Source organism: Gavia stellata, chromosome 10 (assembly GCF_030936135.1).
Source record: "Gavia stellata isolate bGavSte3 chromosome 10, bGavSte3.hap2, whole genome shotgun sequence".
NCBI classification, from domain to species: domain Eukaryota; kingdom Metazoa; phylum Chordata; class Aves; order Gaviiformes; family Gaviidae; genus Gavia; species Gavia stellata.
In genome coordinates, this window is record NC_082603.1 from 25,131,042 (window position 1) to 25,158,629 (window position 27,588).

Genomic DNA, 27,588 nt, shown 5'->3' on the forward strand with positions numbered 1-27,588 from the left:
GCTTCAGATAATAGCAATAGAAAGTTACTTTTGAGTGGCATGTTGGGGATATTCTGGAACTGATTTGGAATTTTGTTCCAAATTCTAGGAGACAAGGCTTAAGAACTTTGTGGATAGGAAATCGGTAATCTTGGTGACTTGTATTACATTGAAAGAAACTTCCTTTTTCTGAACCCCCGAGATTTTGTGTCATTTTAAGTTTTTTCCTCTTAAACCACACTTTAAATAAAACCTAAAATGGTGCTTTTCTTACGTAGAAAGTCCAACAGCTGTATTAGACAAGGCGTGAATTCCTTTCTTATCCTCAGGCATGTTGATACTGATGTTTAACTGCAAGGCTCCTTGAGACTGCTCAGTGTCTTAAAGCCAAATGCACACGTCGGTGGAATTCTCACCTACCTGAATGAACAGAGAGCTTAATCCTCTGACATTTCACCCCCCTACTAAGTGCACCTTCACATTTGTCAGGCTGGAATAGGGGATATCATACTGAGCCAAAAGTGTGCCAAAGAAATTTGGCAAAATATGGATTGCTTTATTTAACACCTGTGTGAAGGGATGGAAGGCAGTGCAGGCAAGGGACGTTTCTGGAGCTTATGTCTTGTTGCCTATAGTTCTTATCATTTCAGGTTCTCTTAGATTGTTTAAAAACTTGCCACAGAAATTAGATGAGAAGAAGCCAGAGCAAATATCTGTTGTGCCAAAGGGTCCCAAAGTGCTCTCCCACTGCCAAGGCCAAGCACATCTTCCTGGGGTGGATGTGGGCCCACTCCAAGTGACTGTTGCTCCATCACGTGAGCGAGAGCATGCTGCGCTGCTGTGCTAACAGGCATTTACAGCCCCCTTGACCCTGTCACTCCCCATAAATCCATACCTATTTGTGCTCTCATTTCACCCTATTTATTCTCTGGCAGGTCAGATATGAGATGCAGTGTTCATATCATGAGGCTAGCGAGAAACCAAGGCTGGGGTAATGGGTAACATCAAAATGACTTTATTAACAGAGCAGAGAAGGTGGTGAAGCCACCTGCTGTGGAAAATAATCTCAAGTCTGTCGCAGATTGATTGTGCAGCTTCAGACATACCAGGAACTCTCCTTTTGCCTCAGTTTTGCTATCTATGAAATGAACATAAAGGAAAATGAGATGAAATTTATGGCTAGTAAGTGGTTTAATATTATTTGCCAGAGTTTTTAAATGTGATTCTGGTGGTAATTCCTTAGTACAGACTTTTTCTATTTTCAAAGCTTTTTTTTAACTTCTGTCTCACTTTTCTCTAGGCAGAAGAGATCATGACTTCTGTCAAAGAGCAGGAAGCCATCAGGAAGCTCATGGTTTTCTTGCAGGAATGGGATAGTGCCCACAGAGTTGCTCGAAGCCGCATCCTGGACAACTTCATTAAAAGCAATAATGGCAAGACAGAACCAGAGCTGGAGCTGGAGTTCTCCCAGGGAGCCAGCTTGTTTCTGGCTCGCCTAACAGTATGGCTGAGGATGACGTATCTCTTTCCTTGGACAGCTGGAGGTGGCGTGTGGTAGTGGGATGGAGAGGGAGGGAAAGTTCTCTACCAAAAATTTGTTTAAAGAACAAGCTTCTGTATGGAGACATCCATATCCAGCAGTGTTTTGCAGGGTTAAAAAGAATCTGGATATCTAAAGATAGAACTGAAGTGAAAGTCATGTAACCTGTCTCTCAGGGACCTAGAATTAGTGGGTTTTTCTCATATTGGGATGAGCGTGCGGCCTCTGCATGCCTGTGAGAGAAGGGTTCATGCTCTCTCGGAGAGGGATTACCCAGTTCAGACCTCCACATTGCCAAAGGCAGCCTGAGGGACACCATGATGGTCTGTAAATCTCTCCTTAGCCTTGTCAAACAGATACATGTACAACACATGCCTCGACAAGCTGCTCAAGTCCCTTGGCATCTTCTTATCTGCTGCAAGTGGGTAAGTATAGAATGTCACTGTGTGAGGGGTGCCATGGGGAAGGCACACAAGGGTGAGGGGGTGAGTAGATAAAGAAAATAACTAGTCCTTGGTGGTCTTTTGAGAGGGCTGTGTAAGCATTTCAGGCAAGGCAGGCCCCAGTGAGGCTTGTGGTAGGAATTTCAAATGCTCTCAAAACCAAATCCACTGCTTGTGTGCGTCTCCAGAGCCACTGGGTCACTCACATGATGTGGAAGGACTGTGGTGAGAGTCTGAGTGTGGAGACGGGCCTTTCTGTGCCTGTGGTTCAGTACCTGAAATGGGCACAGGGTAAAATGGGAGCTGGTGATCTGCTGGCAGCAAAGCATGCTGCCAGCGGGCATCTGCCTCTGCGCTCCAGGCTGAGCCTCCTTGTGTTCACTGCCCGGGCACTGGGCACCCCTTGCAGCGAGGCAGGAGGTGATGGTTCCCAGGAGCACAGCGTGCTGACAGGGGAAGATGGGCTCCAAGGCAGGTGACACTTTTGACTTTGTTCTCCCCATCTTTGCAGACGCAGATATGTTATCGAATTTCTGGAGATCGGAGGTGTCTTGATTCTCCTGGAAATACTAGGGCTGAACCACCTGAAAGAAGAGGACAAAAGGGAGTCTGTAAAGCTGCTGCAGCTCATTGCAGATGCTGGCAGGAAGTATAAGGAGCTCATTTGTGAAAGCTACGGTAGGCAGCGTGTCCATCCGTGCTTTTTCCTAATTCAGGCGAGGGTGTTCTCCCTGACCTCTGGCCCCAGGGCTGCTCACAGTGCTGAGCCACTCCCTTGCCTCTACCAGCCAGGTGGCAGATTGCCGCAGCATTTCTCTGGCTGGAAGGAGTTCAGAGTCTCGGCTATTGTTGAGCGGTTGCATTTCATCCCCTCTCTCAGTTTTTAATGAGCTCGCTTTCTTTACAGTCATTTCTTTTGATGCGATACTGCTGTCCTGCTGGTTGCAACTGCTCCAGTTAAACCACAAAACAGTTTCCGTTCTTAACTGCAGCGTTCACCTACTGCAAACTTTCCCAGACTTTGCCTCTGGGGGTGGGAGGGTTTTGTGGCTTGTAACTTTTGAAAGAGCATTACAACTTTTTTTTCCTGTTTTTTCTCCTGGACAGTGGAAGCCAAACCCCGTTAGTTGTTCTATAGTTCGTATTACGTTGTCAGAGGCTATGGGGCGATACCTGCCGCCACAGCCTCCTCCAAGGGAGACGAAGCGGCAGGATCAGCAGCGGAATCCTTAGCAGCACTGTCGGCATCCCAGTGCCAGACTCTCTGCTTGTGCGAACGCCTGCAGAAGGGCCTTGGCCACCTACTCCAGCTGAGAATTTTGCCGACTGGTTTTCCAGCTGGTGATGTGGCTCCTGACAAGGACAAAGAACTTTTTTCCCAGCTTCTGTTCTTTGACCTGCCCCTCGAATGGGTTGTGGTGCTGGGTCCTCTCAGGGTGAAACAGCTGAGATGGGTGACCCAGGCTCATCCAGGCACATGACTTGGTGTATCTTTCTCTGCACAGGGGTGCGATCCCTTGCCGAGTTCTTGGCCACTTCCAACTCAGCAGAGGCTCAAGAAGACGTGCAGGTTCTGCTGGACTCTTTGGGCCGTGGCAATCCCAAGTACCAGAACCAAGTCTACAAAGGCCTCGTTGCTGTGCTGCAGTGTGCTTCCCCCCGAGCCCAGCAGCTGGCTCTGCAGATGCTCAGGGTCATGCAGGTGGGTAGTGGACCAAGCTGGGGGTGAAGCACAGCATTAGCTTCCATGTCTGTCCTTCCTGCCCTGGCAAGAGCTGGGCCAGTCCCCTTGGTGTTGGGGGCTGCACTGGGCAGCCCCTGTGCTTGGAGAACCACAGCCTGGTGTACTGTGTGAAGACTGTCCCTGTTGCTCTTTTCTCCCCAGGACGTTGTGGGAGAGGCCCTCTCCGTCCTCGTGGAGCCTGTGCTGCGTGTGCTGGGCTCGGTGCACCTGGAGGTCCAGTATGAAGGTAGGACCCATCTTGCAGCCTTGGGTGGTGGCCAAAGGGATCTGGGGGAGGTTGTCGCTGGGGGTGGTGGTCTCTAGACCTGGGCAAGTGTGGCAGGGGCGTGGGGAACGGTGGTGGGGGTGGAGGGCAGGGGACGGGAGGCCTCAGCCCGTGCATCTCTGGGGCCCGCGGAGGGGCCGGACGGGCGCAGCAGCCCCCACATAGCGCCCCCTCGGCCCGGCTGCGGCCATGCTCGGCACCGCGGGCCATGTGCGCCTCATTAGCATGCGGCATATTAGCATTCATCTTATTTGCATACCCAGGGTGCACTGCGGACCGATAGCGCCATCCCCGGTAGCGCTCTCCGCCGCCGCACCTCCCGCGGAGCCCTAGGGCGGGGCGCGGAGCGTGCCCTCGTCCGCCATCGGGGGGGAGGGCCGGGACGGCGGGGAGCCGGCTGGCGGGGCGGGGGTCGCCGTGTGCGGCGGAGCGACAGCCGGGGGTGGGTGCCTGTACGGGGGAGTTGGTAAAGCATACTCTGGTTTCTCTTCAAATCGTATAAATCTTTCGCCTTTTACTAAAGATTTCCGTGGAGAGGAACAGGCACGAGTGTCGAGGAATTTTTTTGAGGCTCCATTCAAAGGGAGCTGTCTCTTTTTGGTTAAAAACAGAAAATGCGATAGGTGGGTTAGAAGCGCCGAATGTTCAGTGTGCGAATATCGGTGCTGTGGTGAGGGCAGCGAAAGATACGGCTGCTTTCGGGGCGGGGGGAGTAGGGATCTGGCGCCGCCGGGGTCCCGGTGCGCACGGCGGAGGTGGCTCCGGCTCGACGTGCCGCAGCGCTGACCCCGCTGCTCGGGCCTCTCCGCATCGTGTCTACCCCCGCGAGGGTGGCGGCGTCCTTTGTTACCGAAAATCGTAACCAAGAAAACTCTCCAAACGAAATGATAGTTCAGAAAGCCGACACTGGTTTATTGCAGCGCTGGGTACATGGGGGATTTTTCCTCCTAGCATGCACACCGGGTTAAAATCATGACAGGTGTTTAAAACAGTTAACGAAGTTAGTTACGCCTATTGGTCCTACCCCTGAATTAACTATTGGTTAGTACCTTTTTTACTTCATGCTAAAGATACAGTTCTATTTTAATTCACTACGCATGCCCAGAGAGTAGGGGGCTTATTTGGGTTGGGGGCGTTTTCTAGCTAGGAGGTGTGGGTTTCACACTATAATTAATTATAATGAGGCAGGTTACCTTTAGGATACTATTTTGGCACTCTGTTCTATTTTTCTAGAATTTGTCCTTGTGTTAATCGTTATTGCTAGTTAGTGGAGACAGTTTTTAATATGTCTAAATACCAGGTGCATTCGTTATGAAGTATCTTTACATTCTTTCCATTCTTTTTCACTTATTTTTGACCTTGTGTTTCGAGATGTTCTGTAAAACCTTGTCTGGTCCAAAGATAAGAGAGCGATCGGGAGGGGGCTCGGGCGACCCCTTCTCCCGGACCGGGCGGTTCGAGCTCCGGGAGACGCGGTTAGCTGGGGACCTGCCCCGGGCGCGGCGGGCCCAGCATCGCAGCGCTGTCCCCGGCGCTCCAGCCCGGCCCGGGTCGCCGCTCTGGCGCTGCTGGCGTCGCGGGGCTCCCGGGTGGGCCCAGTCGTTAGTGCCCGGGGCTCAGCGCCGTGCGCGGCGCCCGGCTGGCTCCCCCCTCGCCGCCGAGCTCCGGTCCGTGGCGGCGGAAGCGGCGGTGGGGGCGTACCACGGCCTCTCCCGGAACCGATCTTCCGCCTCTGCGCAGCGCTGCCCGCGGGGGCGATGCGACCCAACCCGGGCGCCGTGGGGTCCTTGCCCGCTTCCCCTCGCTATCCCCGCCGTTCCCCCCGGCCCGGCCATCTGGTCCCCGACCGGCCGCCGCGCGGCCCCGCCCAGCACTACCTCCCTCCTTGCCTTGGCGCCGGGGGCGGGGCGGGCCGCCTCATTAGCATGTACCTCATTAGCATGGGTTCGATTAGCATACCCAGGGTGCAGTGCGGGGAGCGCCGTGCCGGTCCCGCTCGCCACAGCCATTCCGAGCCGGCGTGGCCCGTGGGCTCGGGTCGAGCCGGGGCTGTCGTACCTGCGGTGGGCCGCTCTCGGGCCGGGAGGGGCAGCGGGGGGGGTGGGTGTCGGAGTGTGAGTCGCCATATCCTGTGGGGCGACAGCCGAGGGTGGGTATCTGTGCTGGGAAAGAAAGAAGCATACTCTGGTTTTTCTTCAGATCGTATAAATCTTTCGCCTTTTACTAAAGATTTCCGTGGAGAGAAACAGGCACGAGTGTCGAGGAATTTTTTGAGGCTCCATTTCGGTGGAGCTGTCCTTTGCGTGGTTAAAGACAGAATGAGAAATAAGTCGGAGGTGAGAGAGGAGTGTAATGTGGTTGTTACGATGGGGAGGGAAAGCAGGAGCTTTCCTGGGCTGGGCTGGAGGGAGCGAGGATCTGCTGCGGGATAGGGATCTTGCCCCCGCCCGCCCATGCGGCCGCTCATTAGCATACATCTCATTACAATGCGGCTGTTTTGCATACCCGGGGTGCACCGCGGCAGTACGGCGCTGCCCCGGCTCCGCTGTCCGTCGCTGCGGCCGCTCCCGGCGGCCGGTGCGAGTCGTTCGGCTCTTCAGGCTTGTGCGCTCCAGCGGGGCCGGGCCGGGCCGGGTCGGGGGCCGCGGTGCCGGGAGTGCGTCCGTCGCCCTGACTTGTGGGGCGTGGGGCAGGCGGGCGGTGTGCCGGGGGTGGAAGAGTGCGTATACTCTGGTTTCTCTTCAGATCGTATAAATCTTTCGCCTTTTACTAAAGATTTCCGTGGAGAGGAACAGGCACGAGTGTCGAGAAATTTTTTGAGGCTCCATTTCGGTGGAGCTGCCCTTTTACTGGTCAAAAATAGAGTGATTTGCGTGGTCGCTGTTATAAAGCGTTCATCTCTGAAGGTTGTACTTTGGGGTGGTTCTTGCTCTCTTCTGCTTCTAGAACCTCCGCCGTCACTAGCATAGCTGAATCCCTTCTTCTCTCTGCAAACACATCCAGAATGTGAGTCCCTGTGCTGACAGGGGCTCCCCTTTCCTCCAGCCATCCAGCTGCTGAAGGCCCTCATGGCCCGCGAGGTCCGGCCAGCCCTGCTGAAAGGCCTCGTTGCATTGCTGATGCCACCCAGGAAGAAAGCATTTACCTTCCGCGATGAGACCACCAAAGGTAAAAGAGCTGACCAAGGCCTCCAAGTACACAGCAGGCCATGGCCTGCCAGGGTGGTCAGGGGGGTGTTTCTACCGAGGTTCCTCATCTCCTTCTGCAGGGTTCAGCTGTCACGCTGACTCTAGGGGAGGAGGTGCAGGGCGCTGCCCCTTGAGGTGAGGGGCACAGCCAGCAAGGGCTGCCCGGGTCGAAGGCAGTGCTTGCCTGCAGCACTAATGCTAGCGTGCAGGCCTCCAAAGATCTACTTGAGGTCTGCTGTCTGCTGGGTGAGGATGATGAAGAGTTCCAGCCCTGGGTATTTCCTCCCCCAACTCAGCACAGCAGGCCACAGACCTGTGGGCATCGTGCGCACAGATCCTTGCAGGGTACTACATATGATATGTAGCCACAGGGTTTCCCTAAGGCGTTTCCTGAAAAACTACATTCTCCTTTCACGCCAGCAGTGTAACTCCACCTCCTCTCCCACTAACATCTTAGAAGTGATTCAAAGCATCGTTCTCACCTTCCTAATGTTCCTCATGCAGACCCAACTGCACTTTGCCTGAGGGAGCCTGTGCTGGTGTATATTCAGCAGGCAGCTGCCGCAAAAGTCATTGGGTAAGAAACTCTGGAGCAAAACCCACAAGAGCATAAAAGGGACCTTAGAGTAAGTGGCTTCCTTTGGGTAGGAAAGGACTGGGACATGTTCCTTCCAGGGAGCATTCATCTCTAGCACTGCCCTCTAGCTGAGTAGCTCAGCTCTTCCGAGTCTCCAGTACTAGGTTGTTAGGAGATGGGGTGTGTTCAGGAACAGGGCAGAGCCGCTGCCTGCAGGTAGCAATGCTCAGACCCTCCCTGCTACTGACACTGGAGCTGGCTTGAAGTTTTATTTATAGGGAGAAGTGGAATCCCCCCTGCTCTGGCCCTATGTGGTGTCAGTGTCCCCTTTATAGCTGGGCCTGGAAGCAATGTGTGTCCTGCCACAGCGCAGGGCTGAAGGGTGCTGTATTGCTCATGGCCACTGTATTCTCCACACAGCTGGAAGCCGCAGTGAGCAGTGAAACACCCTTATTTAACATCAGCCACTCAAAGGAAGAATCCAGTGCCTATGATTGACTGCAGAATCCTTAAGGAATTTCAGCTGTTGTTTATGCAAAAATTGGTTCATTCAGTATGAATTTCCTGCAGTGTCCACAAGATAGTGCTATCAGAACACCTTTCCTGCAAAAGCAGATGATGATAGAAAACCCTTGGTGGTTAGGGAGACGTACCGGAGTGTCTTCCAGGGACATGCCCACAGATATAATGTTGGTGGTGTTTGAGTCCTGGGTTCTTTCTTTATGGTCATACAAGAAGCTTGCTAGACTTTAATGCACAGGAAGCTCTTGCCAATCATTAAACAATTGGGTCTCAGCAAGCCCACATGTTGATTCTTAATCCATGCACAGCCAAACATTTCTTGTTTATTTTGACTCTCCTATCTGTTGGTGCTACTAGGGCAGGATAGGAACACATAATTTTCCATTGGGATTGAACCAAGAGGCCCAGACTCAATTTGTTGTGTGCTTCTTCCCCTCTGTGGGGTAGGAGCTAATAGCCTATTTCATTGCAGCGTATTAGCCAAGGAGTCAGCAGAAGTGGCTGAAGAGCTGATCCAGTTGAAAGTGGTACATGGCCTGATGGTTGCTGTGGGGAACCTGGATCATGTCGCCAGTCAGAGACATGCTAGCATCTCCCTGGAGGTGAGCATGGTGGTACATGGTGGCAGACATCATAGCATGGGGTCTGCTCCCAGAGCACCTGAACAGAAAGGCTCCCTACACTGTGGGTTGTGTTTGGTTTGTGTTTTTTTTCCTAAGCATAGCAAACAGAGGCTTATTCATAAAGGCAGGAGTGGCACTTCTTTCAGGAAAGAGCTGTATTTCACCTCCTCGCTTCCTCCCTCCTGCCACCCACCACACATAGGGTGCTGGGAAGCCAGTGTTGGCCTTCACACCCCTGTTTTACCCCCAGGCTTGCTGAGGGTAGGAAGCACAGACAGAGCTAAGGGGCTAACCAAGACAATTTGCCTGGAGCAAAACACTAGCACAGAATTATAAGCAAGCAGGCTATTTTTTCCTGCTGGTGCTGGGTAAAGAGTTTTGGCCTGCCTCAGCATGGCTCTGCCTGTGTAACAGCCACAGGGAAGGACCATGCTGTCAGTAGACAGGAAGGGCTGAATGAGTGATGGCTGAGAACCAGGCTGCTCAGGGTGAAAGAGGGTTTACAAACCCACACAGTAATGCAGAGGGTTGGTGCACCCCTCCTCTGAGCAGGCACCGACAGCACAGCAGGATGAACCCCCTGGCAACTACTGCACTGCAATCATTTCACTGAAGCACCCTCCCTCCTGTTGTCAATGAAGGTAGGAACTGGCACTGGGGGAGGGCAGGGGGGAACAAGGTGAGGCTTCAGCAGGGACCCACAAGTTCCTCTTGGTGTCTTCATAAAGTTCCATGAGTAGCACCGGTGGTGCTGAAGGAGGTGGGTCAGGGACTCACTGGCGTGTGACACAGGTTATCTGGAGCCACATCATCCATGCAGCTCTACCCTCTATACACACACACACCCCCCTTCCCCCTACACACCAACTCTCTGTTCTGTTGCAGTATCTTGTCCACACATTTCCCTTTGTGGAGGAGTGCGTAAAGAAGGCACTAGGACACACACTGTTCCAGCACTTTATGGTAAACATGCCTCCCTTATGGGGTTTATTAGCAGCCCTAGGACCTTGGTCTGTTTTGCAGGGATGTAGGGACTTGTCTTGCATGAGAGCCCAGAAATAAACAAAGCCACCCTTTGAGAAGTGTTCACCTTCAATCTCAGTGTTCAGGAAGATAATTGCTCTGACTCAGCCCCAAGACAGAGCAGGGAGGGATCTCATACTGCTGCTACTTCTATGACAGTGGGAACTTGATGTCAGAAGTGTGAGCTGAAGGCCCATTGAGGCAAGAGGCGAACTTGAGCTCCTCCAAATCAGGTCCCTCCTGACTTGAGCTCCTGGGGTGGATATACAGATTAGTAAGCAATGTTAGGTCCAGGGAGGGAATGTGGAACAAAAAAGAGGCAACATTTTGTTCCTAGCACCCAGGCCCATCATTACTCACCCCAAGACACCCCTGGGCAAGGGTGGATAATCCAAGTGTAGTAACATCAGAAGTGGAACAGGACTGCCTTGCTTTAGTCCAATCTCATTAGGGCATAACAGCCCTTTTACTCTGGCTGTGCCCTCTTAATATGATGTAGGCAGAGCTCAGGTACAAGTCAGCTTTGACAGTTCAGAGGCCCTTAGAGTGCTCAGCCCCACAGTGCTTCTAGTACCTAAACTGTTGATCACCAAGTGCCCCAGCTGTGGGAACAGATCCTGTCTGGGTTGAAATATCCCTTCTTTAGCTGCTTGTCACTGCTGCTTGCCCACATCCCATCAAGATCCTAACTCTTTTGCTGCCTTTTCCAGGATAGTCCTGAGACCTGGTACACAAAAATGGATCCAGTCCAGGCTGTAGAACTGGCCTCCAATATAGTAGACATCCCCAGAGAGACAGCAAGGATGCAGTCCACAGGTATGTGCAGAGCTGGGGGCACAATCACTTAAATTACACCCTTTACTTTCATGGGGAGAAGGCAGCTCAGGAAGCAGGAGAGCAGGGTGGGCCTCTAGGGAAAAAGGGAGTAACAGCAGAAGGATCCCTTTGTAATGTGGTGTTGACAGAGCTGGATCCTGTGTTGCTGCACCCAGAGCTCACAGGGCTGTTTTGTCCTTTTGGAGACAAACCCTAGAACAAGCTGAACAAACAGGAAAGAGGGGAGCAGCACCTGCCTCCCATCTGTCCTCCTCCACCCTTCCCCTCTGCCTGCTTCTTCCCACAGGACAGGTTGTGTAACCTGGGTCCAGATGGCCCCACACACAAGGGCCATGGCAGCACCTTGCTGCACCTGAGACAGTAGCCAGCTTTGCACTTCTGTCCTCAAATACAGATTTTGGTGGGCTACTCAACATGTGTATTTTATGTGGCATGCTAGCCCTGGGAAATATATGTGAAAAAATGCAAAGTAACATCCTGGAGCTATCTTCAAAGCCTCAGTAAACTCCAATGGTACAAGGGAATCTCACAGGGCCCTTCCTACTTACCTGATGTCATAAGAACTGAGCCACTCACTACATGCTGAGCTTTGCTCAGGTGCAGGATAGGTACCCTCTAAAACAGCTTCCCCCTTGCTAGGCAAGTTCTACCCATCAGGATCTCAAAATTGAGACGAAATTTATTTTGAGTGATTTTTTTTATGTAAACATTAGAAGTGTAAAGACTTTAAAAAGAAACTTCATCCAAGAAATCAGCCTCTCTCTACAACACCAGCCAGTCTTTAGGGGCTGTTAGACTTTACCAAAATCAGCAAGAAATATATTTTATAAGATAGAAGATAATTAAATCCAGGAACATTTATTTATCAAACTTCTTAAAATACTGATTTTTTTTTTTACAATTACATATAGTCCATTTTCTTTCTAGAAAAGCCAGACTTGCAACAGTTTTGCAATGTTTCAAGCGTATCTGGAAAGGTTATATGTACACTAGAAAACTATACATGTGTATCTAGTTCTATTAGAGGAGACCACTGTCACTAGCAAAGGGCCAGATGCTAGACACATCTAGCAGACTCTCAGGCCACCCTCCCCAGGCCTTGCAGGGGGTGCATTTCTAGCACTCTGCCAAGTACCCTGATACCAGGCCATGAAGAGAGAGAGGCTGCCATGTTCACTGCCCTCAGGCACATGTGACCTGCAGACACTCTACCACATTTAAAATAGGAGTTACACAAACCACCGACAAACATACAAGACATACAGAAGACTGCTTGTGAACCAGGTTTTGCTGTATTTACTAAGGCCTCTGCCAGCTCATCTGCTTGCTGGCTTGCTCCTCCAGTTGCATGGCAGCCCCCAGGGCATCCAACGTTTCTGTAAAGGAAGACAGTGACAGGGTGACTGACTTGGACGCAGAACTCCCCAGCCCAGCTGTCCCCCTCAGCAGCGCTCTGCAAGGGCCACAGAGGGAAATGAACTGGGCAAGAATTGCTCAGCCAACATCAAATCCTGCCTGGTCCCACAAAGCTCTTCAGCTGTACTTGTTAATTTCTACTCATCAACAGTTTCAAGCCTGCAGTTTGCAGTTCATACTAGATGTCACTAATCCAGCCATCCCAGAGGGACAGATTTCCCTGGCCTATAAGGCAGAGAGGGTAGCAGGGCATTTAACTCTTGTTATCTTCTCACCACCCCTCCATCGTGAATGGAGAGATACAGCTCTGAGGCTGTATTTGAGATGGGAAGACAGCCAGGGCTGTTTAAGAAAAAGTCTTAACAGGTTAACAGTTCACTTTGATGCCACAATTTTCAGCCTCATTAAAATAAAAAAGCCCTCACAGCCCTGTTTTTGAGGCAAAAACTATGCCAGCTCTAACAGCTCAAGTGACAATCAAAGCCAAAGTTATTGGAACAATGGCAGAAAAGTAGCAGTTACCAGTGTAGCTTCCCCTGTCCTAGTCAGGCAGTCTATGTACCTGGCACTCTGTTACCATGTGTCAGCCAAGCTCATACATCTGCCTTGCTGCCTCTCTACCACAGCTTCAACCAGCATGGTCCAACCAAAGTCAGGCAGTGCTCAAGGAACAGGCAGCTGACATCCTCCTGCAGAGAGCTGGGAAGTCTCTAAACTGGGTCAGAACTGAACAGTTGGAGGGATTTTGTTGCACATGAAATAAGGCCCTATACTAAGGCAAAGGCATGCCAAATGCAGGTGCTGGCAGACACAGCACCTCAGCATGTGTCTGGCAGACACTTGTTATTAAGTGGATGGGTATTAAGGCCTGATATCCATGAAACAGGAGTGGAAACAGTGGGCATACCCCTGTGAATCCCTAGAACATGGCACTGGGACCTATTTCTCAAAGTCTGTTTTTTGGCCAAGGTAAAAGGTAAACTATATAACCAACTAGCCAAGCAGACTTCAGATTATCTGCTCTTGGCAGATACTGCATTCTGCTCAAGGGAAGGCAGTTTTCTACAGCAGTGCAAAGCAAGTGGAAGTTACTAGCCAAAATTTTACTTTGGAAAGTGCAGACAATAGGACATTTCAGATCTGTTCCTATGATCACCTAAGAAAAGTGACCCAAACCATAAGCTATGCAGAAGCACTGGGTGCTCAAACCCCCACAGGTATGCTGGTGTTACTTCCAGGTCTTTGAAAAAAGATTAGTGACAGTGCTAGTCAGAGACAGGCACTAACATACCTCTGACACTAAGGAAGTTTCTTGAGCTCTCCTCTACAAAGTGCTTAGCTCTGCTCACAAAGGTCTCAAGATCATAGTCCGGTTGCTCCGTGATTCCCAAGAGGTAGTCAAGTTCAGCTGTCATTCTCTATATTTACAAGGATAACAGTAATGAGAAATTGACTTTCTGGAAATTCAATTAGTTTCTTCAAATCTGGCATACCAATCAACAGAGCTGAGTTTCAACAGACCACTACTAGTCAGTGCTCATTAGCAGCAAGTAGAGGTTGGTAGTTGGAGGGGAAGGGGGACCAGCTGGCCACAAGCACTGAAATGCCCCAGTTTAATCAGTTGGGCAGGAAACCACAGGAAAAAGTTGGCAGTGAGGAAAAAGTAACACCACTGACAGCATCTTGCAGTACAGCACACAGCCTGCCCAGCAGCACTTGGCTCAGACCAGGCAAGGTGCTATCAACATGTAGAAGGCAGCCTGGACTGGGCTTGCCTCTTCTACGTACCTGTCTCAGTTCTCTAAGCTGTTCTACAACTTTCTCCTCCCGTTCACTAATTTGAGTGATAGCCTCACGGAAGTTGAACATGTGGGGAGAGAGATCTTCCTCCTCATCCTTGGAGAGCTGCAAGAAACAGCCCAAGTAAGAACAGCAAGTTGTTCCCAGCTTTGAGATCTGTTCAGCCCACTGCACACACATACATTGTGACCTGAGCCTTCTCCACTGGTCTCCGTTTCCTCATTCTCAGTCTCCATCTGATTCTGTGTTTCACCACCTCCATTATGAGGGCTGAGCTCTTTCACTCTGCAACAAGAAGACTTGTCACTCAAACTCTTCTTCCAGTAGTTTCTGGGCTACAGAATCACAAAACAGCTACCGCAATCAATCAGTGCTCAGCAAGATACATTCAGCTGCACTTAAGTTGCACATTACCACCCCAGAACAAGCTCCCATGGGCAGAAACCCCAGAGGGCTGTGGGAAGGAAAGCTGAGATGTTTGTCTCCATGCCCAATCTAGGCCCTTTCCTGGAGAGAAATGTCCAAGTACACAATGCTAATTGCCAGCAATGCCTTTTACAGAAGCTGTCTTCTACATGTCAGCTTGGTCTGTCATGACCAACTAAGAGAACTTAGTATGGAAAGAAAAGGAATAAGGTTGATTTTTCCCAGAGACCCACTGTGCCAGAATAGGTCTATAATAAGAGTAAAAGCTATGGCTGATGACATGGCACTAGAGGTAGATGTCAGATACCACCTGGGCATTTCATTCCAGTTACTAGCAACAGCTTCATATTTCCAGTGAGTTTCAGCTTAATACCCCCCTTTCTTAAAGCTTGAATTTGCCTTGTGCGCTGGCTAAGAATCCAATGGGCCCAACTCAAGACTAGAATCTTACTGCAGCACACTACGTCACATGGTGTATTTTGTCCTGTACTTTCAGGTGAGCAGGAATGACTGTCCACCAGAAGAAAAAAATACAACCTCAATCCAGAACCAAATCTGGGAATCTGTTAAGATTCACAGTGTTCCTGAATGCTTATGACAAGAAATACCATACATCCTTTCAGAGAGTGGAATGCTTTCCAGGAAGGAACCAAGCAGCCTTTTGTGAACTAAATGAAGGAAAGCTACCAAGCCTGAAATGTGCAAGTGTCATCTTGTTAACATATGACAAAAGTCACAGTCTTCTTTTTACTTGTCACCTCACTGGAGAGGTGTAGAGGCATGTAAAGCAGAGACCAGGAAGCACTCGCTGCTCCGTCACAGGCATTCCAGGTATCAGCAAGACCCCCAGGGAAGCCTGTGGCTCAGTCCCTGCAAATCGACCTTGCCCTGCAGGTACCCAAGGTCAACCATGAGGCACTCAAAACACACACTCCCACCATCTGCTTCAAGGCATTTCAGTTCTCCAGGTCCTTCAGATTTTGCCCAAAGTCTCCAAGGTGCCATGCCCTATTAGTTCATATCAAAGTCCATCAAGAAGCCCCTGTAGGGCCATGTCAGGAACACATTCTTAGCACACCACTTAGAGATGGGACCCAAAGTACTACAAAAAGTAAAGGGCATAGAGGTAACCATTCAGGACAGATTAAACTCCCTACAAAAACCAGGGCAGTCTGAAGTCTACCATGAGAGACTCCTTTGAGGAAATGAGACAGTCACGGTTTAATACAATCTCTATTATGGCTCACACAGAGAACATCCAGGTTAGTTTCACAAGACAGCTCTAAGATAACTTGCTCCTAACAAACAACCTCCAAATTGCCATTACAGGCAATGACAAGAGAACTTTTGGTCAGAATAAAAGCAGCTAAAACACCGTCTGCAACAAGAGTAGAATCCCCAGGTCAGAAAGGCCATTACCTGTCAGCGTATCTCAGTGTGTTTAAGGTGTACTCACACGAACTCATGCCTGGAGAAATCATTGCTATCTGCAAACAGAACAAAATGCCTCAGTGACTCCCATACCTGACTTTTGCTCATGTTAATGGTCCTACAGGTCTCACCAGGCAGCTGGGACATGTTAGAGCAAAGGGCCAGAGCTGAGACATTCTATCAAGTCCATTTTTCTTTATAGCTTCTGTGGGACATGCCAGTGGCCCTGTATCCAGCCTTCCACTGGCTTTGTATACACCCACTGTGCTGCACCCTCCACAAGAAGCAAAGCCCTTTCAGAGCACACCAGGCTCTACTGTAGATTCACTGCATGAAACTGACTTCTGCAACCCTGCTTCTACTGGAGCTGGGCAAAGCTCACCAGTTTTTGATCTCAGTCACCATGGGTGAGTGGAGGAGGGAAACTGTATGACTTTTTTTGCAGAGAACTGAAGCTTTCTGACTTCAAAGTTCCTTCACTCTAGAAGAGCATGCAGCTATTTGGTCAAATTGCAGAACTTTAAGTAGTATGTATGTTTGTGCCATGCGCATACTCACCATACAGGTCCTTGAGTTCGTTCCTATGAAAGAGTCTCTTAGCACCTGGGTCAGCTTGCTCTCCCGGAAAGGGGTATGAGATTTGTTCTGCCCTAAAGCTCGGATACATTCCTAAGAAAAGACAAGTCTTGTGAATGCAGTATCTGCATCTCTTGTTAAACAGCTCTGCAAGCTATCAACCACCAATTGCTGGTAAACCCAACAGGCTGGAGAATGAATCTATTGCTCTCTAAGTACTTCATAGTCTTTTAGATGTACTCCAGGTATCTGACTGTCACAGGACAGTTGGTATGTCCACCATATGTTAAAAAAGACAACTTGAATGAAGCTTGAAATGGTACCAGTGTCTGGCCTGACAAGACTGCACTGCTTTCCTGGAAACATTCTAAATGGAAGTATACACCATTTTCAGGATTGTTAACATACTAAACTAGGATCTTTTTGGCTGTTCTTTTCCCTTCCACTGGAAAGAAACAACAGATAACCCCAGAGTTGAACAGAATCCATGTGTTGATTAGCGCTATTTACTCCCAGAGCTATAGCTCACCTTCAAAGCCAGCAAGCTCTTATTGATTTCTGCACCTTCCATTCGTGTCTGCCGATCAGCACTAGATGTGTCTGCACCCCTCTCATTTCCTGCCAGATCCACCAAGGAAAATTTGCCAAAGAGTTTCCCTCTTCGGCGTAGTACAATTTGGAAGCAGGCATGTGACCGTGAAGAGCTAGCATTTGCAAAAGTCTGCCCAGATGTCCTACAGCAAAGATGAAAACAAGCATTAGAACTGTGTCACAGAAGATGCAACAGATCCCAACAGCACTAGACAAGACCTCCAGCCATTCAGTTAAGTTGTTTAACCTCCCCAGTTTTATCCTACACTAATATCTCAGGTTCACATGAATTATAGGATTACCTCTGATATAAGAGCACAGAAGGTCGGCTGTGAGAAAAATGAACCTGCACCCCAGTCGTAGAGATTTAAGACTATTTAATCTGACTGGCTCAACTCAATCAACCTACACTGGAATACCTTTCTGATTGCTAATGCCTTAACATGCATTTGGAGCTGGAGGACATACCTTCAGCACTGCATCTCCATGTCTCAGAGCAGGACACATGTCATTCTCCTAATGCATCTGTCATTACATAGTAAGCTCAGCCAAGCTCCCTACTAAACAGCATTAACTGTGCTAACACATTACAATCATGGTAAATCCCCTTCTCCAGCCAAGCTAGCTTGGCACTTCTGCTGTGCAACTGCACCTGGTCCATCACTGCAAGACAAAGACCAGAGTCTTATAAGTTACCGTAAACCTCCCTGTGACCTTCACTATCATTTATTCCCTGAGAAGGCTGGCAGGTTCACTGTCCCACTTGCATCCCTGCTGCTGGGGGAAAGGGAGGGAAGTTGTCCTAAAGTGAGGCAGGAGTCTGAAATGTTAAACAGTTTTTGGCTGCATTATCAGCCAAAAAAGCATGCACAGCAGAGAGCTGAATGAGCTTTCAGGATGTGCATATCTGCACATGCAGTGTAAAACAGAAGCCGAGGAGTTTTCATTTGCCTAGTAATGTTTTCCACAGCAGTTACAACTTAACTGAGACAGATAAGACTTGGTAATACAGATTTTAGCTCCTGATTAAAGACACCAGTACGATGGTAGAGTTACCCCAACCACAGCCTTCCTGCCAGGATGATGAGCCAAGCCTACAGCTGTCCCTTGGCACCTGCTCTCAAGGATTCTTTAGACAAGATCCCAAATGACAATGCAGCATTTTTGTTGCCATTGGAATAGCTCATCTGGCCTGCAGTTAAGCCAAAGCATTTTTGCAACCGTAGGTTGATGCCAGCTGCTCTTCCTTGATCTTACAAGCCCACAGGGAGCTACTTGTGCTCCTACAAACTAGCTGATACTTCTAGAAAGCAGCTAAACTGCTCAGTTTAGCTGTGGCACCAGGGCAGCCATCTCCTCATGTGAATAGTTTCTCTTGTTGGAGTTACATGAGGACATACGAACCACGAACTCTGACCTTCTCTATGGAAGGCAGGCTAAACCCATCCCTGCTAGCCCTTTACTCTGTAACCATCTTGTATTCATGCAGGGGTGCTGCTCAGTGCCTGCCTATTACTGGGAACAGCAAGCTCCTGTTTAAGTCTCAAAGCACCAGCTACAGACTTATTTTTTGTAGACATGGAGGTACAACACGACATGACTCCTCTTATTGATTTTAAGGCACCAAACCTGCAGGCACTGCCCATCTCAATCATTCTGATGACATCCTCAGCACAGCCGACTTGTCTCTCTTGGAGACCGACGACCTGGACCTGCTGCTTGCCATCCTCCAGGACTCGAAGCTTTGCTTTCTTATTCAAGAGGTCAAACACCTATATTCAGGCAACAAGATTAAGGCAAATCTGAACAAGGTCTCCTTGTAAGTATTTTGCACTGTCTTCATAGAAAGCTATATAGAAACAGCACCTTTAACATAGCCTTCCAATTCAGTTACAAACACACCAAGAATAGACTATATAGAGCTATAGAAACTAGTAAGTTTCACTCAGCTACTTATGAAACATTCAGCCAAAGAAGTCAGGTCAAGATTTAAAAAAAGTCTTACCTTCCCATTGTATATTTCAAAGAAAGTCACATAGACTTCCAGGTCCTGACTCCTGTACCTGGGCTGGTTTAGAAGGAGGAAGACATCTTGTGCTAGTGAGGAAAGGCAGGAGTTTAGTTAACTAGTTTAAAACATATTCCAGTTGCTACTTGATCTACTTTTGAATATTGTGCAGCCATAGGGCAGTGTCTAGCAGCTAAAGACAGTCATCCTAAACAAATGCTAGTGGAACAATTAGTGCTGTGCTACCATCTAGAGAATAGTTTCAGCAGCGTCCTCATCCAGGGACTGAAAACACAAGGAGGATACAGAAGTTTCTACTCCTGATGTCACCCACAGACAGCAATCCTTACTGATCTGGGGGAACACTGGGATCTGCTATTCTTTTGGACAGGCCTGAAAGTCATATATTTGTGTTTCAAGCACTTCTTGCTGAAAGCCTAGAAAACATACATCCCTGAGCATCTGCATTGCTGCTGTTTGGAGACAATATACCAGATTAGTTGACCCTTTGGCTGGATCCAGTGCAGCTTCTCACAATTAGGTTTCAGACTTTGAAATTGAGCTGAAAAGCAAAGACTTCCCTTCAGGGCCAGTCATAACAAATTTTCAGAGACTAGCAAACAGTTGTTCTTGTTTCAACTGCCTTGCTACACAGACTAGTTTCACAATATGCCTTTCTAAAAGGAAAGTAGAGGTGGACAGGGTTCATGGTGCTTTCTAGGCATTATATCAAGGAGGGACTTCTAAGCATCTGTTCTCTGAAATAATTTTGTATGTGCTAGGTTTTTTGCATCTAATGCTTACAAGAAGAAACATAACACATACGTTCATATGCTTTCTGTATAACAAGCTTTATATCAGAAATGGGTGGGGTTGTGTTACATTCAAGTCAGGTATTTCCAAACACCATCCCTAGTCTGAGACAAAAGCAAAGCAGAAGAATCAAAATTAAATGGTTCAGCCCCGCAAATGCCAAACTAGAAAATGTCATCTCTTTGCCTCAAAACCAAATATCTTCTCATGAATTAAGTGTGGATCTAGAAACTTACAGGCTGGATGGAAAATATTTTGTGAAACAAAAAAAATCATACCTTCTGCAACAAACACCACTAGTTATTACTGAAAACACAAATACTTCATGTATATTTTACTGGAAACATTTAAATAACAATACAAAACCAGATCTTATCTATTTAAGAAAAACAAGCACTAATTTGATTTTCATATCTAAAGAAGAATCAACTTACATGCAAAAGCATATATGCCCTTTGAGGCATTCTGTGTTCTCCCGGAGAAGTCTCCACCCATAGTCTGTGAAAAGGCCAGAGGTAAGGTGTGGTACAAAGAAGTCAGGCTACCTGACTTTAGTCCCAAGAACATACTAGGAAGTTACCATATATATATATGCTCAGATATCAGTGAGATGATTAGAACACAGTACAATTCAGGATAAAATTAGTTTGCTGCTTCCCTATCAGTTCAGAAAGAAGATCTGGACTATGCAAAGCAATAGCTGAATGCCTGTAAGGCTCTGCAGTGCAGAGTCAAAGCAGTTGTTCCTTCAAGGGGAAATGCATGGCCTTGACAGTGCAACCAAATAGCCTCCAGTCAGAAGAAACAAAACCTCATTTTTTAGGACGTAGGTTGAGTAACATTTTCACTGCTACTTGCAAAAGCTCACATGTGATATCAAACTTTTAGAGCGGGCAATACCTTTAACTCCTTTGACCAAGGAACCTTTAATCCTAACAAAATTTTCAGTTGGTGCTATCCTGGTGACTTGCTCTACCACTTTTATATGAAACAGAGTCAAGTATTTAAAACACAATTCAATCCCATGACACATTCTCAATCTTCCAGACTTTAATGTACAGCTATTGCCCTTGCACTAGTTCTGCACTCTAGGATTAGGAAGGGAAAGTAACTTCATTGCCTATGATTTTAGCGCCTCACAGTTGTATTCCTGTAATGATGCTCAGATGAGCAGGTTTGTCTGCCCATTCCAGTGCAATGGAGACAGCCTAAGTACAAACTTCTGTGAACTTCCAAATTTCCTTTTGGATTACTTTAAGACATCTAGAGCTCCCTACATAGCACTAATGATAGGAGATCCTAGCCTAAAACGTGCCTCTAACACTGGAATGACTGCAACTGTCTGATTACTCAAACTGGCAGGCTAGCCCAGTCCAGATAACTGTGGTTTGAGGTAAAGGCTTCTTGCAGAAGACAGCAGATTTGACTCCACTAGCATGCTGCGAGGGAAGAAAGTTTCCCACTTTCCCTATGGTTTCCAGAAGAAGAAAGTTAAAAAGACAACACAGTTATTGAAGATTTAGAGTAGAACACCTTTGAGGCAGAAAACACAATCTTCAGGTCTCTTGAAACTGCAGCTGGTAGACCGGAAGGAGTGGTTAGAAAGTGAATGCACTAATTTGCCCACTTCACAAACAATACAAAATCACTTAAACATTTATGTGCAACAAAGAGGCTTACTCTTATATAATCACTAAAGTCTTTGGAATGCCTCCAAGCTCAAAACCCAGTACAGACAACAGCCTTTGTCTCAGATGTAGGCTAACAGCCCCACTTTGCAGACTGGAGTTAGGCAGTGACAGCCATTTGAGGAAAGGAATAGCCATGACTAACACTAACATGTCAAGACATCCTAAGTCTTGCAAAAGCCAGCTGTGGGGGGATTTTAGTATGATTTTCCTCACAACCTCAATACATAAAACTACAGAGAAAAAAGATTAACAACTGACAAAGTATTAGCTTTAAGACAATAAAACCAAGATCCAAACTCCTTTACAATCCTACTCATTATCAACATCAAGGAGCTTTAAAATACTTTATCTAAAGCTACAAAATTTGAGACCCTGGAGAAAAAAAAAAAACAAACTTACATGGGTTTTGCCACTGCCTGTCTGGCCATATGCAAAGCATGTTGCCTTCCCACCCTCAAAGATGGTCTCTACAAGAGGTCTAGCAGTGAACCTGGATATTCAGAAGGTAAAAGACAGTTAAGGCAAGTGTTTCATACCCCGCTTCATCAGTTTTCCTAAAAGAAGGTAAATAAAAGCAAATCCTTAGGAAATCAGCAAGGCCATGCCAAAAATAAGCTTTTGACTTTTCAGTCCTTTGGTTTCCTCCAAAAAGGATTTTAATATTTATTTCAGGTAACAGTTTCTTTAAGCCAGAATGCCATCTAGCCATAGGTCCATGCTTTTATCTTGAAAGTCATTCCCAATGAGAAGAAAGCATTACCTGTATACCATTTCATTAGAAGAGGATTCATCAAATGAAAAGTCAAATCTAAATGCTTGGGTTTCAAGGTATTTTGTTAGGTCCACTTTCTGCTTTGGCTCATGCACCAGCAGGACACACTTGCTCGGAACAGTGATCACATCACACTCCTTTTTTAGAAGTTCTGTTGACAGAAAAGACCATCAATTTTAACAAGAATAAGCAATGTCAAACTGCCCCAAGACCGAGCTGCTTTGTCAGTACACTCACCTTGTTTATTGAGGGGGCGCTTCCTCACACAGACACAAATCCTATGTTCTTCTATCTAGAAGAAAAAGTAAGAAAAATAATTATTTCCCAATTACACCCACACCTACTTAGTATTACAGACGGAAATGTCCGCTGCTCCCTCACACCTACTTTTCTATATGCTGATCAGAGTTGCCTCTGCTACTGATCAGACCCAGTCATGCAGGAATGTAAGTCTTAAAGTCTGTTCAGTGCAAAAGAAACACCACAAACAAGTGACCTTTACGTAGCATGCTCCAACATATCAGGTGGAAATGCTGCTATGCTATAGAAAGTGCCCCAAATATTCTGTATCAGAATTAGTAAAAAAGCTCAGTCCTTAGCCAGCTTTCCAGCAAAATCTGTGATATCAGTACTGCAACTATGGTCAAATTCAGGCAAATTATTATTTTAATTTACCCCAGAGGTATTTTTTGACCTGGAGTTCTTTACTGATGCAGCAAGTTTAGCTATTTATGGAGCACAGCTACATCAGCTGCGTTTGGGAAAGTGCATATTCCATTGGGCAAGGCAGAAGATGACAAACTCTTCTTCTGTCACGCAGTGATATGTACACAAACAGCTGGTTCTCAGCCCCATAGGATGCAAGCACACAAACCACCTTGTGTTCTAACCTAGTTTGAACTTAAATGTTGTCATTTTTCACTGACCACAACAAGGCTTTTGCTAGACCAGGACTACTTGTTCTCAGGTATTAAACAATGCTTCCTCCATAATTGCTGAAGATCTCAACTGAGCCTGGTTTTTCTAGTTTTTGACCTCTACTTTTGCTCCTCTGCTTTCTGACATAGTTTAAAATTAATTAATATATGACTTACATACAGTAACACTTTCTGTTATAGGGCAAGAGTCTGTTTTAACTTTCACCTATACCTACAACAAGCTAAGTTACTGTGTAATAGGCTCTGCCATTTACAAGCTCTGAAAAATTTTCATGTTACCACACAAATCATTGCATGATAATTGTTAAAGTGCAAGCCCGTCCCTGTGACATAGGCAAAGAAATGCATGGCAGCTTAGCCCTAAATAGGGGAGGTAAGTGACCTCACGTATACCACCAGGTTCCTCAAGATCACAATACGCTCAGAAGATTTCCAAGGTGCAGTGATGTACTAAATTGCTCATATACTAAAATCTTCAGTATATAATAAAGAAGTCTATCTACAGGCTGCAGTTAGCAGTATTTACTCAGTATTTACTTACTGGGTCAGTTATAGATATTGGCTGGCAGTCTAAAGTTGCTCTGAATTCTTTGATCATCCGTGCAAACTCCCAATTGGGACAGCTGCTGTCAAATTCCTGCATAGGAAAACCATGGATGTGAAGGTAATTAATCTGTTACAGCAAAAAAGCCCCAGAGCATACAAAACAATCAGCTGTACACAATTAAAAATATTTCACAAGATTCAGAACTTGCTGAAACTAGAATCAATCCATCCTTATGTACAGCTTCTTAAGAACAAAGCCTGTCCAAAATATGTTTTAGTTTCAACTATTGTGATACACTACTATCCTATAAAATTTCCCCTTACTGGTGTACTGTAGAGTATTTCACCTGTGCACGTTTTGTCCTAATTTCACTAATTTGAGCTCTCTTTTCTTCTCTCTTGTTTTTCATTTTCTCCATCTCTTTCACAATGTTCGATCTTCTCCGAACTAGATAAAATAAAAGCATTTCCTTGGATTAAATTTTAATACTAGGTTTTAAGCATAGTACAAATGTTTCAACTTTTCCAGGTTGATGACAGACTAACTTGTACAGGAAACAATCATCTTCAGAAGGATGGTCATTAATTTTGCAGCACTTCCTTCCCAAACCAGATCTACCTACCACAAAAACTGCCTATGAATTCACACTACCACTCTAATGTAAAGGCAGCATTTCTGAGGTGATACCGCTATAACAGAATTACACATTTGTAATGAAAATTAGTCAAGATATTCAGTCTTACTGCCAAAGCCACCTTTTCAAAGCTTTAGTCTCAGAGTATACAAAGCAGCAATTGCATAGTGATGCATTGCTGACTGGTGACTCAGTTCTTACCCACTGCTCCCTGGTACCTGGGCTCACTGAAGAGCTCATTCTAGCAGCAGGCAGATGATCCTCTGTATTTCCATTTACATTTGTCAGTGAGGCTTCTGGAGCACAGCTCAGCCTGCTAGTCCTGGTTCGGCCAGCTGCAGAAAGAAGCCAGACCAAAACCAATAATTAGATCCCAAAGATCAAGAATAATTTTGTAATTTGTAAAGCCTCACAGACCACAGGTAGTCCTCAACTCTGATTCCGGATCAGGAGAGAGAACTAGCAAAAACATGTGGTAGGGTGCAAATAGTTTTTTAAATCCTTTGCTGATCACCAACCTTTATTCAAAGCTACAAATCAAGGCCACACTGACTAAACAAGAATTTTAGTATCAAGCCTCTTATTTTGATGTCTTTGCAGAACTTAATACACAAGGCATGCCCTCAACTATTCATAGGGTAGGTCTGGTAAAGATAAATAACTACAGTTTCCTAATTTAAGTAGGCTCAAGTTCTTACTTTATTCAACCAGTATAAATAAAACTACTATCAGTGTAGTTATAGAGCATGTTGTCACCAGTATTAAGGCACTTCTCTTCCCACTCTAGCCCTGTGAATACCATTTTACACCGTTAAGCAGATACCACGTCTACCCACACGCACAACCACAGCTCTCTGGCTAATAAAGCACATCATTATTCAACAACATTGTTTCCAAAGTCCTTTGAGAACCCCTTCAGGTAGGAGCCCTGGATATTTACATAGTGGCAGACCTCTAGGTCACTCTTGTTTTATATATGAAGGGGTAGTCCCCCTAGGATTTGCAGTTTACCCAATTAAATGCATACAAAGCATCTTGCTTCATAGTGAGAATTCACTGGGTCCTTTTCTCCACTCACCAGGAGCTGATGAATTGTTTCTGGTTTGTGTAGAAGTGCAGGGATCCACCCCCATCTCATTTTCCTGGAGGCTGCACTGAGATTCTGTGATAACAGACATCCTGGAACGGCCACGCACAGCTTTGGAAACACAAATTCAAGGTCACCATCATGCCTCAGACACTCAGACATCTGCAAGTAATCAAGTGCTCAAAGTGCTGAACAGCAGGGAACAAAGTGTGGGTAAAAAGACCTTTTCCAGATCTCTGATACATTAGCAAAGTGCAGGACAAAGCAATGCAGGTGAGTGAAAAGTGATGATGAAATCTACCACTACAGAAATGCAAACGGTTCCTTCCAGATTTGCAGTTCCAGAACCTTAGTACCTAGGAAGGAGGAAGTTACAAGTCAAAGAACTGCAAAATCCTCTGAAGCTTCACACTCGCAGGGCTGTGTGAATTAACTGTTTGATGGTGAATGCAATACGGCAATCTGGCAGCTGGTCACAGGCAGCATCATGCCCACCATCACAGCACCCACGCACAGTGTGCGCAGTCCACAGTGGAGCGGGAGCTTGATAACAGTAAATTCAGCTAATAGGCTATATAATCACAACAGTAAATCATTGGAAAAGATCTTTTTGTAGGCAGTCTCCGTTGTCACATGCTAAGATATTTCTTTCACTGAGACGAAGTCCATTGCAAAGCTTCCTAGGGAAAGGATTGGAACATACACCTCAATAGATTTGTAAAGAAAGCAAATCTGATATGAAAAAATAGAAGTGTGATATGCAAACTAGAACTACCTTCACCTCTAGCAATCACAAGACTTTATCCAGAATTAATCACTATGATTTCAAAGGACACCAGATCTGTTTCAGACTAAGGGTTAATTTCAATTCTGGATCAAATTCCTTAGAACCATACCCAGGAAATTCAGTGCTCATATCTGTTAACTCTTTACCTGGAATCTTCTGCTCAGGTGCAGAGACATTAGGTGTCACTGCTGCAACTTTAGGAACAAAAAGCATCCGTTTCATTATACTCAGAGATGGCATTTTATTCCATTTGCTTTTGTCGCACATGCCCAGACCTGATCTCATCACAAACTCAGCAGCACTTTTTCTGTAAATGCTAGTGCTTCTGGACAGGCATACCAACTGGAGGATTTGCTGCCACTAAATGTGTTTGATTCAAGTGCTTTTTGTACATGAGGATATTCAGCATTATTCTTATAATTGTTCTTATTCAGCATTATTCTTATAACATTCTTATTGATTCAGAGGACTGAGGCAGTATGTGCTTCTTAATTCATTCTGAAAGCACTGCTTCTCTCACTTTGCTAAATGAGAGACAGACACCTCCTGATCTTCTTTAATTTGTTTAGTCTAAGAACCAAAGCCTGAAGCCTATGTTAGCTTTCTAATTGGTGCAGTGCAGAGTTTGCAACAGGACAGATACTCACTGACACTTATGGGGTTTAGCTAGTTATAGTACAGATAATATTTGAGAAATACTGAAAACACTGCTTCTCTCTTCTCTCTAGCAGATCTTCAGGGACAAGACTGCACCAGTAGGAAAGGCAACAGATATTTCAGATTTGCAATTAGATTCTATACTTCAGGAAAGCCATGACCTGTGTGAGGATGTTTTTCCATCAATCAGTGACTGGATTAACACACCTTTATTTTTCCAGCTGGCTATCCAGCTTCATTAACTGACCTGTCTAGAGACAGTCACAACTTTACCACATCATTTTGCTTGTCAGTTCACAGAACTTATGGAGAGTTCTCTGGATCTGAGGAAGATCAGGATGCTCTAGTACAGAACAATTTTTGACACATTAAGCTTCTTGAACTACTCCTGCCTCTCTGATGCAAGGAGATTTGTACTGTTGTCCTCTGGTACCAGCTTCCCCATCTTGCGCCACACACAAAAGAGACCAGACAAGCCCAGATGTTTTGTTTACAGCTCAATTGCCTGGAAAAGCACAAGTTTTATCTAACCACACACTTTAAAAGAATCATTAAATTAGCAACCATTCAACCTCAGCATCACACAAGTGTATTACAAATAGACCTGTAATAAGTAATGCTGCCACTAGCAATTCAAAAAGCCAAGAGTCAACTAATGAGCCAAGAGAAGGTA

The 27,588-nt window shown here is 46.5% G+C and overlaps 2 protein-coding genes and 3 non-coding genes across 5 annotated transcripts; 4 read left to right on the plus strand and 1 right to left on the minus strand.

Moving 5' to 3' along the window:
- Nucleotides 1–1,285: 1,285 nt before the first annotated feature.
- On the plus strand, nucleotides 1,286–27,279 carry ARMH1 (armadillo like helical domain containing 1). Its single transcript, XM_059821607.1, has 12 exons — nucleotides 1,286–1,497; nucleotides 1,876–1,944; nucleotides 2,474–2,640; nucleotides 3,468–3,664; nucleotides 3,848–3,932; nucleotides 7,017–7,139; nucleotides 7,664–7,736; nucleotides 8,731–8,860; nucleotides 9,767–9,844; nucleotides 10,615–10,720; nucleotides 13,712–13,720; nucleotides 27,149–27,279. Exons 1-12 carry the CDS (start codon nucleotides 1,292–1,294, stop codon nucleotides 27,277–27,279), a joined length of 1,374 nt encoding a protein of 457 aa, XP_059677590.1. The 5' UTR covers nucleotides 1,286–1,291.
- LOC132317670 (U5 spliceosomal RNA) lies at nucleotides 4,445–4,560 on the plus strand. The gene has a single exon (XR_009484151.1). It is a non-coding gene; the product is annotated as a U5 spliceosomal RNA (small nuclear RNA).
- Nucleotides 6,151–6,265, plus strand: LOC132317669 (U5 spliceosomal RNA). The gene has a single exon (XR_009484150.1). It is a non-coding gene; the product is annotated as a U5 spliceosomal RNA (small nuclear RNA).
- On the plus strand, nucleotides 6,697–6,811 carry LOC132317659 (U5 spliceosomal RNA). Its single transcript, XR_009484140.1, has one exon. It is a non-coding gene; the product is annotated as a U5 spliceosomal RNA (small nuclear RNA).
- On the minus strand, nucleotides 12,041–25,580 carry KIF2C (kinesin family member 2C). The gene is made up of 16 exons (XM_009814373.2): nucleotides 25,463–25,580; nucleotides 24,097–24,197; nucleotides 23,745–23,840; nucleotides 22,503–22,557; nucleotides 22,254–22,416; nucleotides 21,893–21,983; nucleotides 20,237–20,300; nucleotides 18,987–19,078; nucleotides 18,611–18,753; nucleotides 16,920–17,124; nucleotides 16,373–16,483; nucleotides 15,803–15,870; nucleotides 14,140–14,242; nucleotides 13,942–14,062; nucleotides 13,449–13,565; nucleotides 12,041–12,117 (listed from the first exon to the last, which is right to left on the minus strand). The coding sequence occupies exons 1-16, from the start codon at nucleotides 25,560–25,562 to the stop codon at nucleotides 12,041–12,043; spliced, it is 1,707 nt and encodes a 568-aa protein (XP_009812675.1). The 5' UTR covers nucleotides 25,563–25,580.
- Nucleotides 27,280–27,588: the final 309 nt, after the last annotated feature.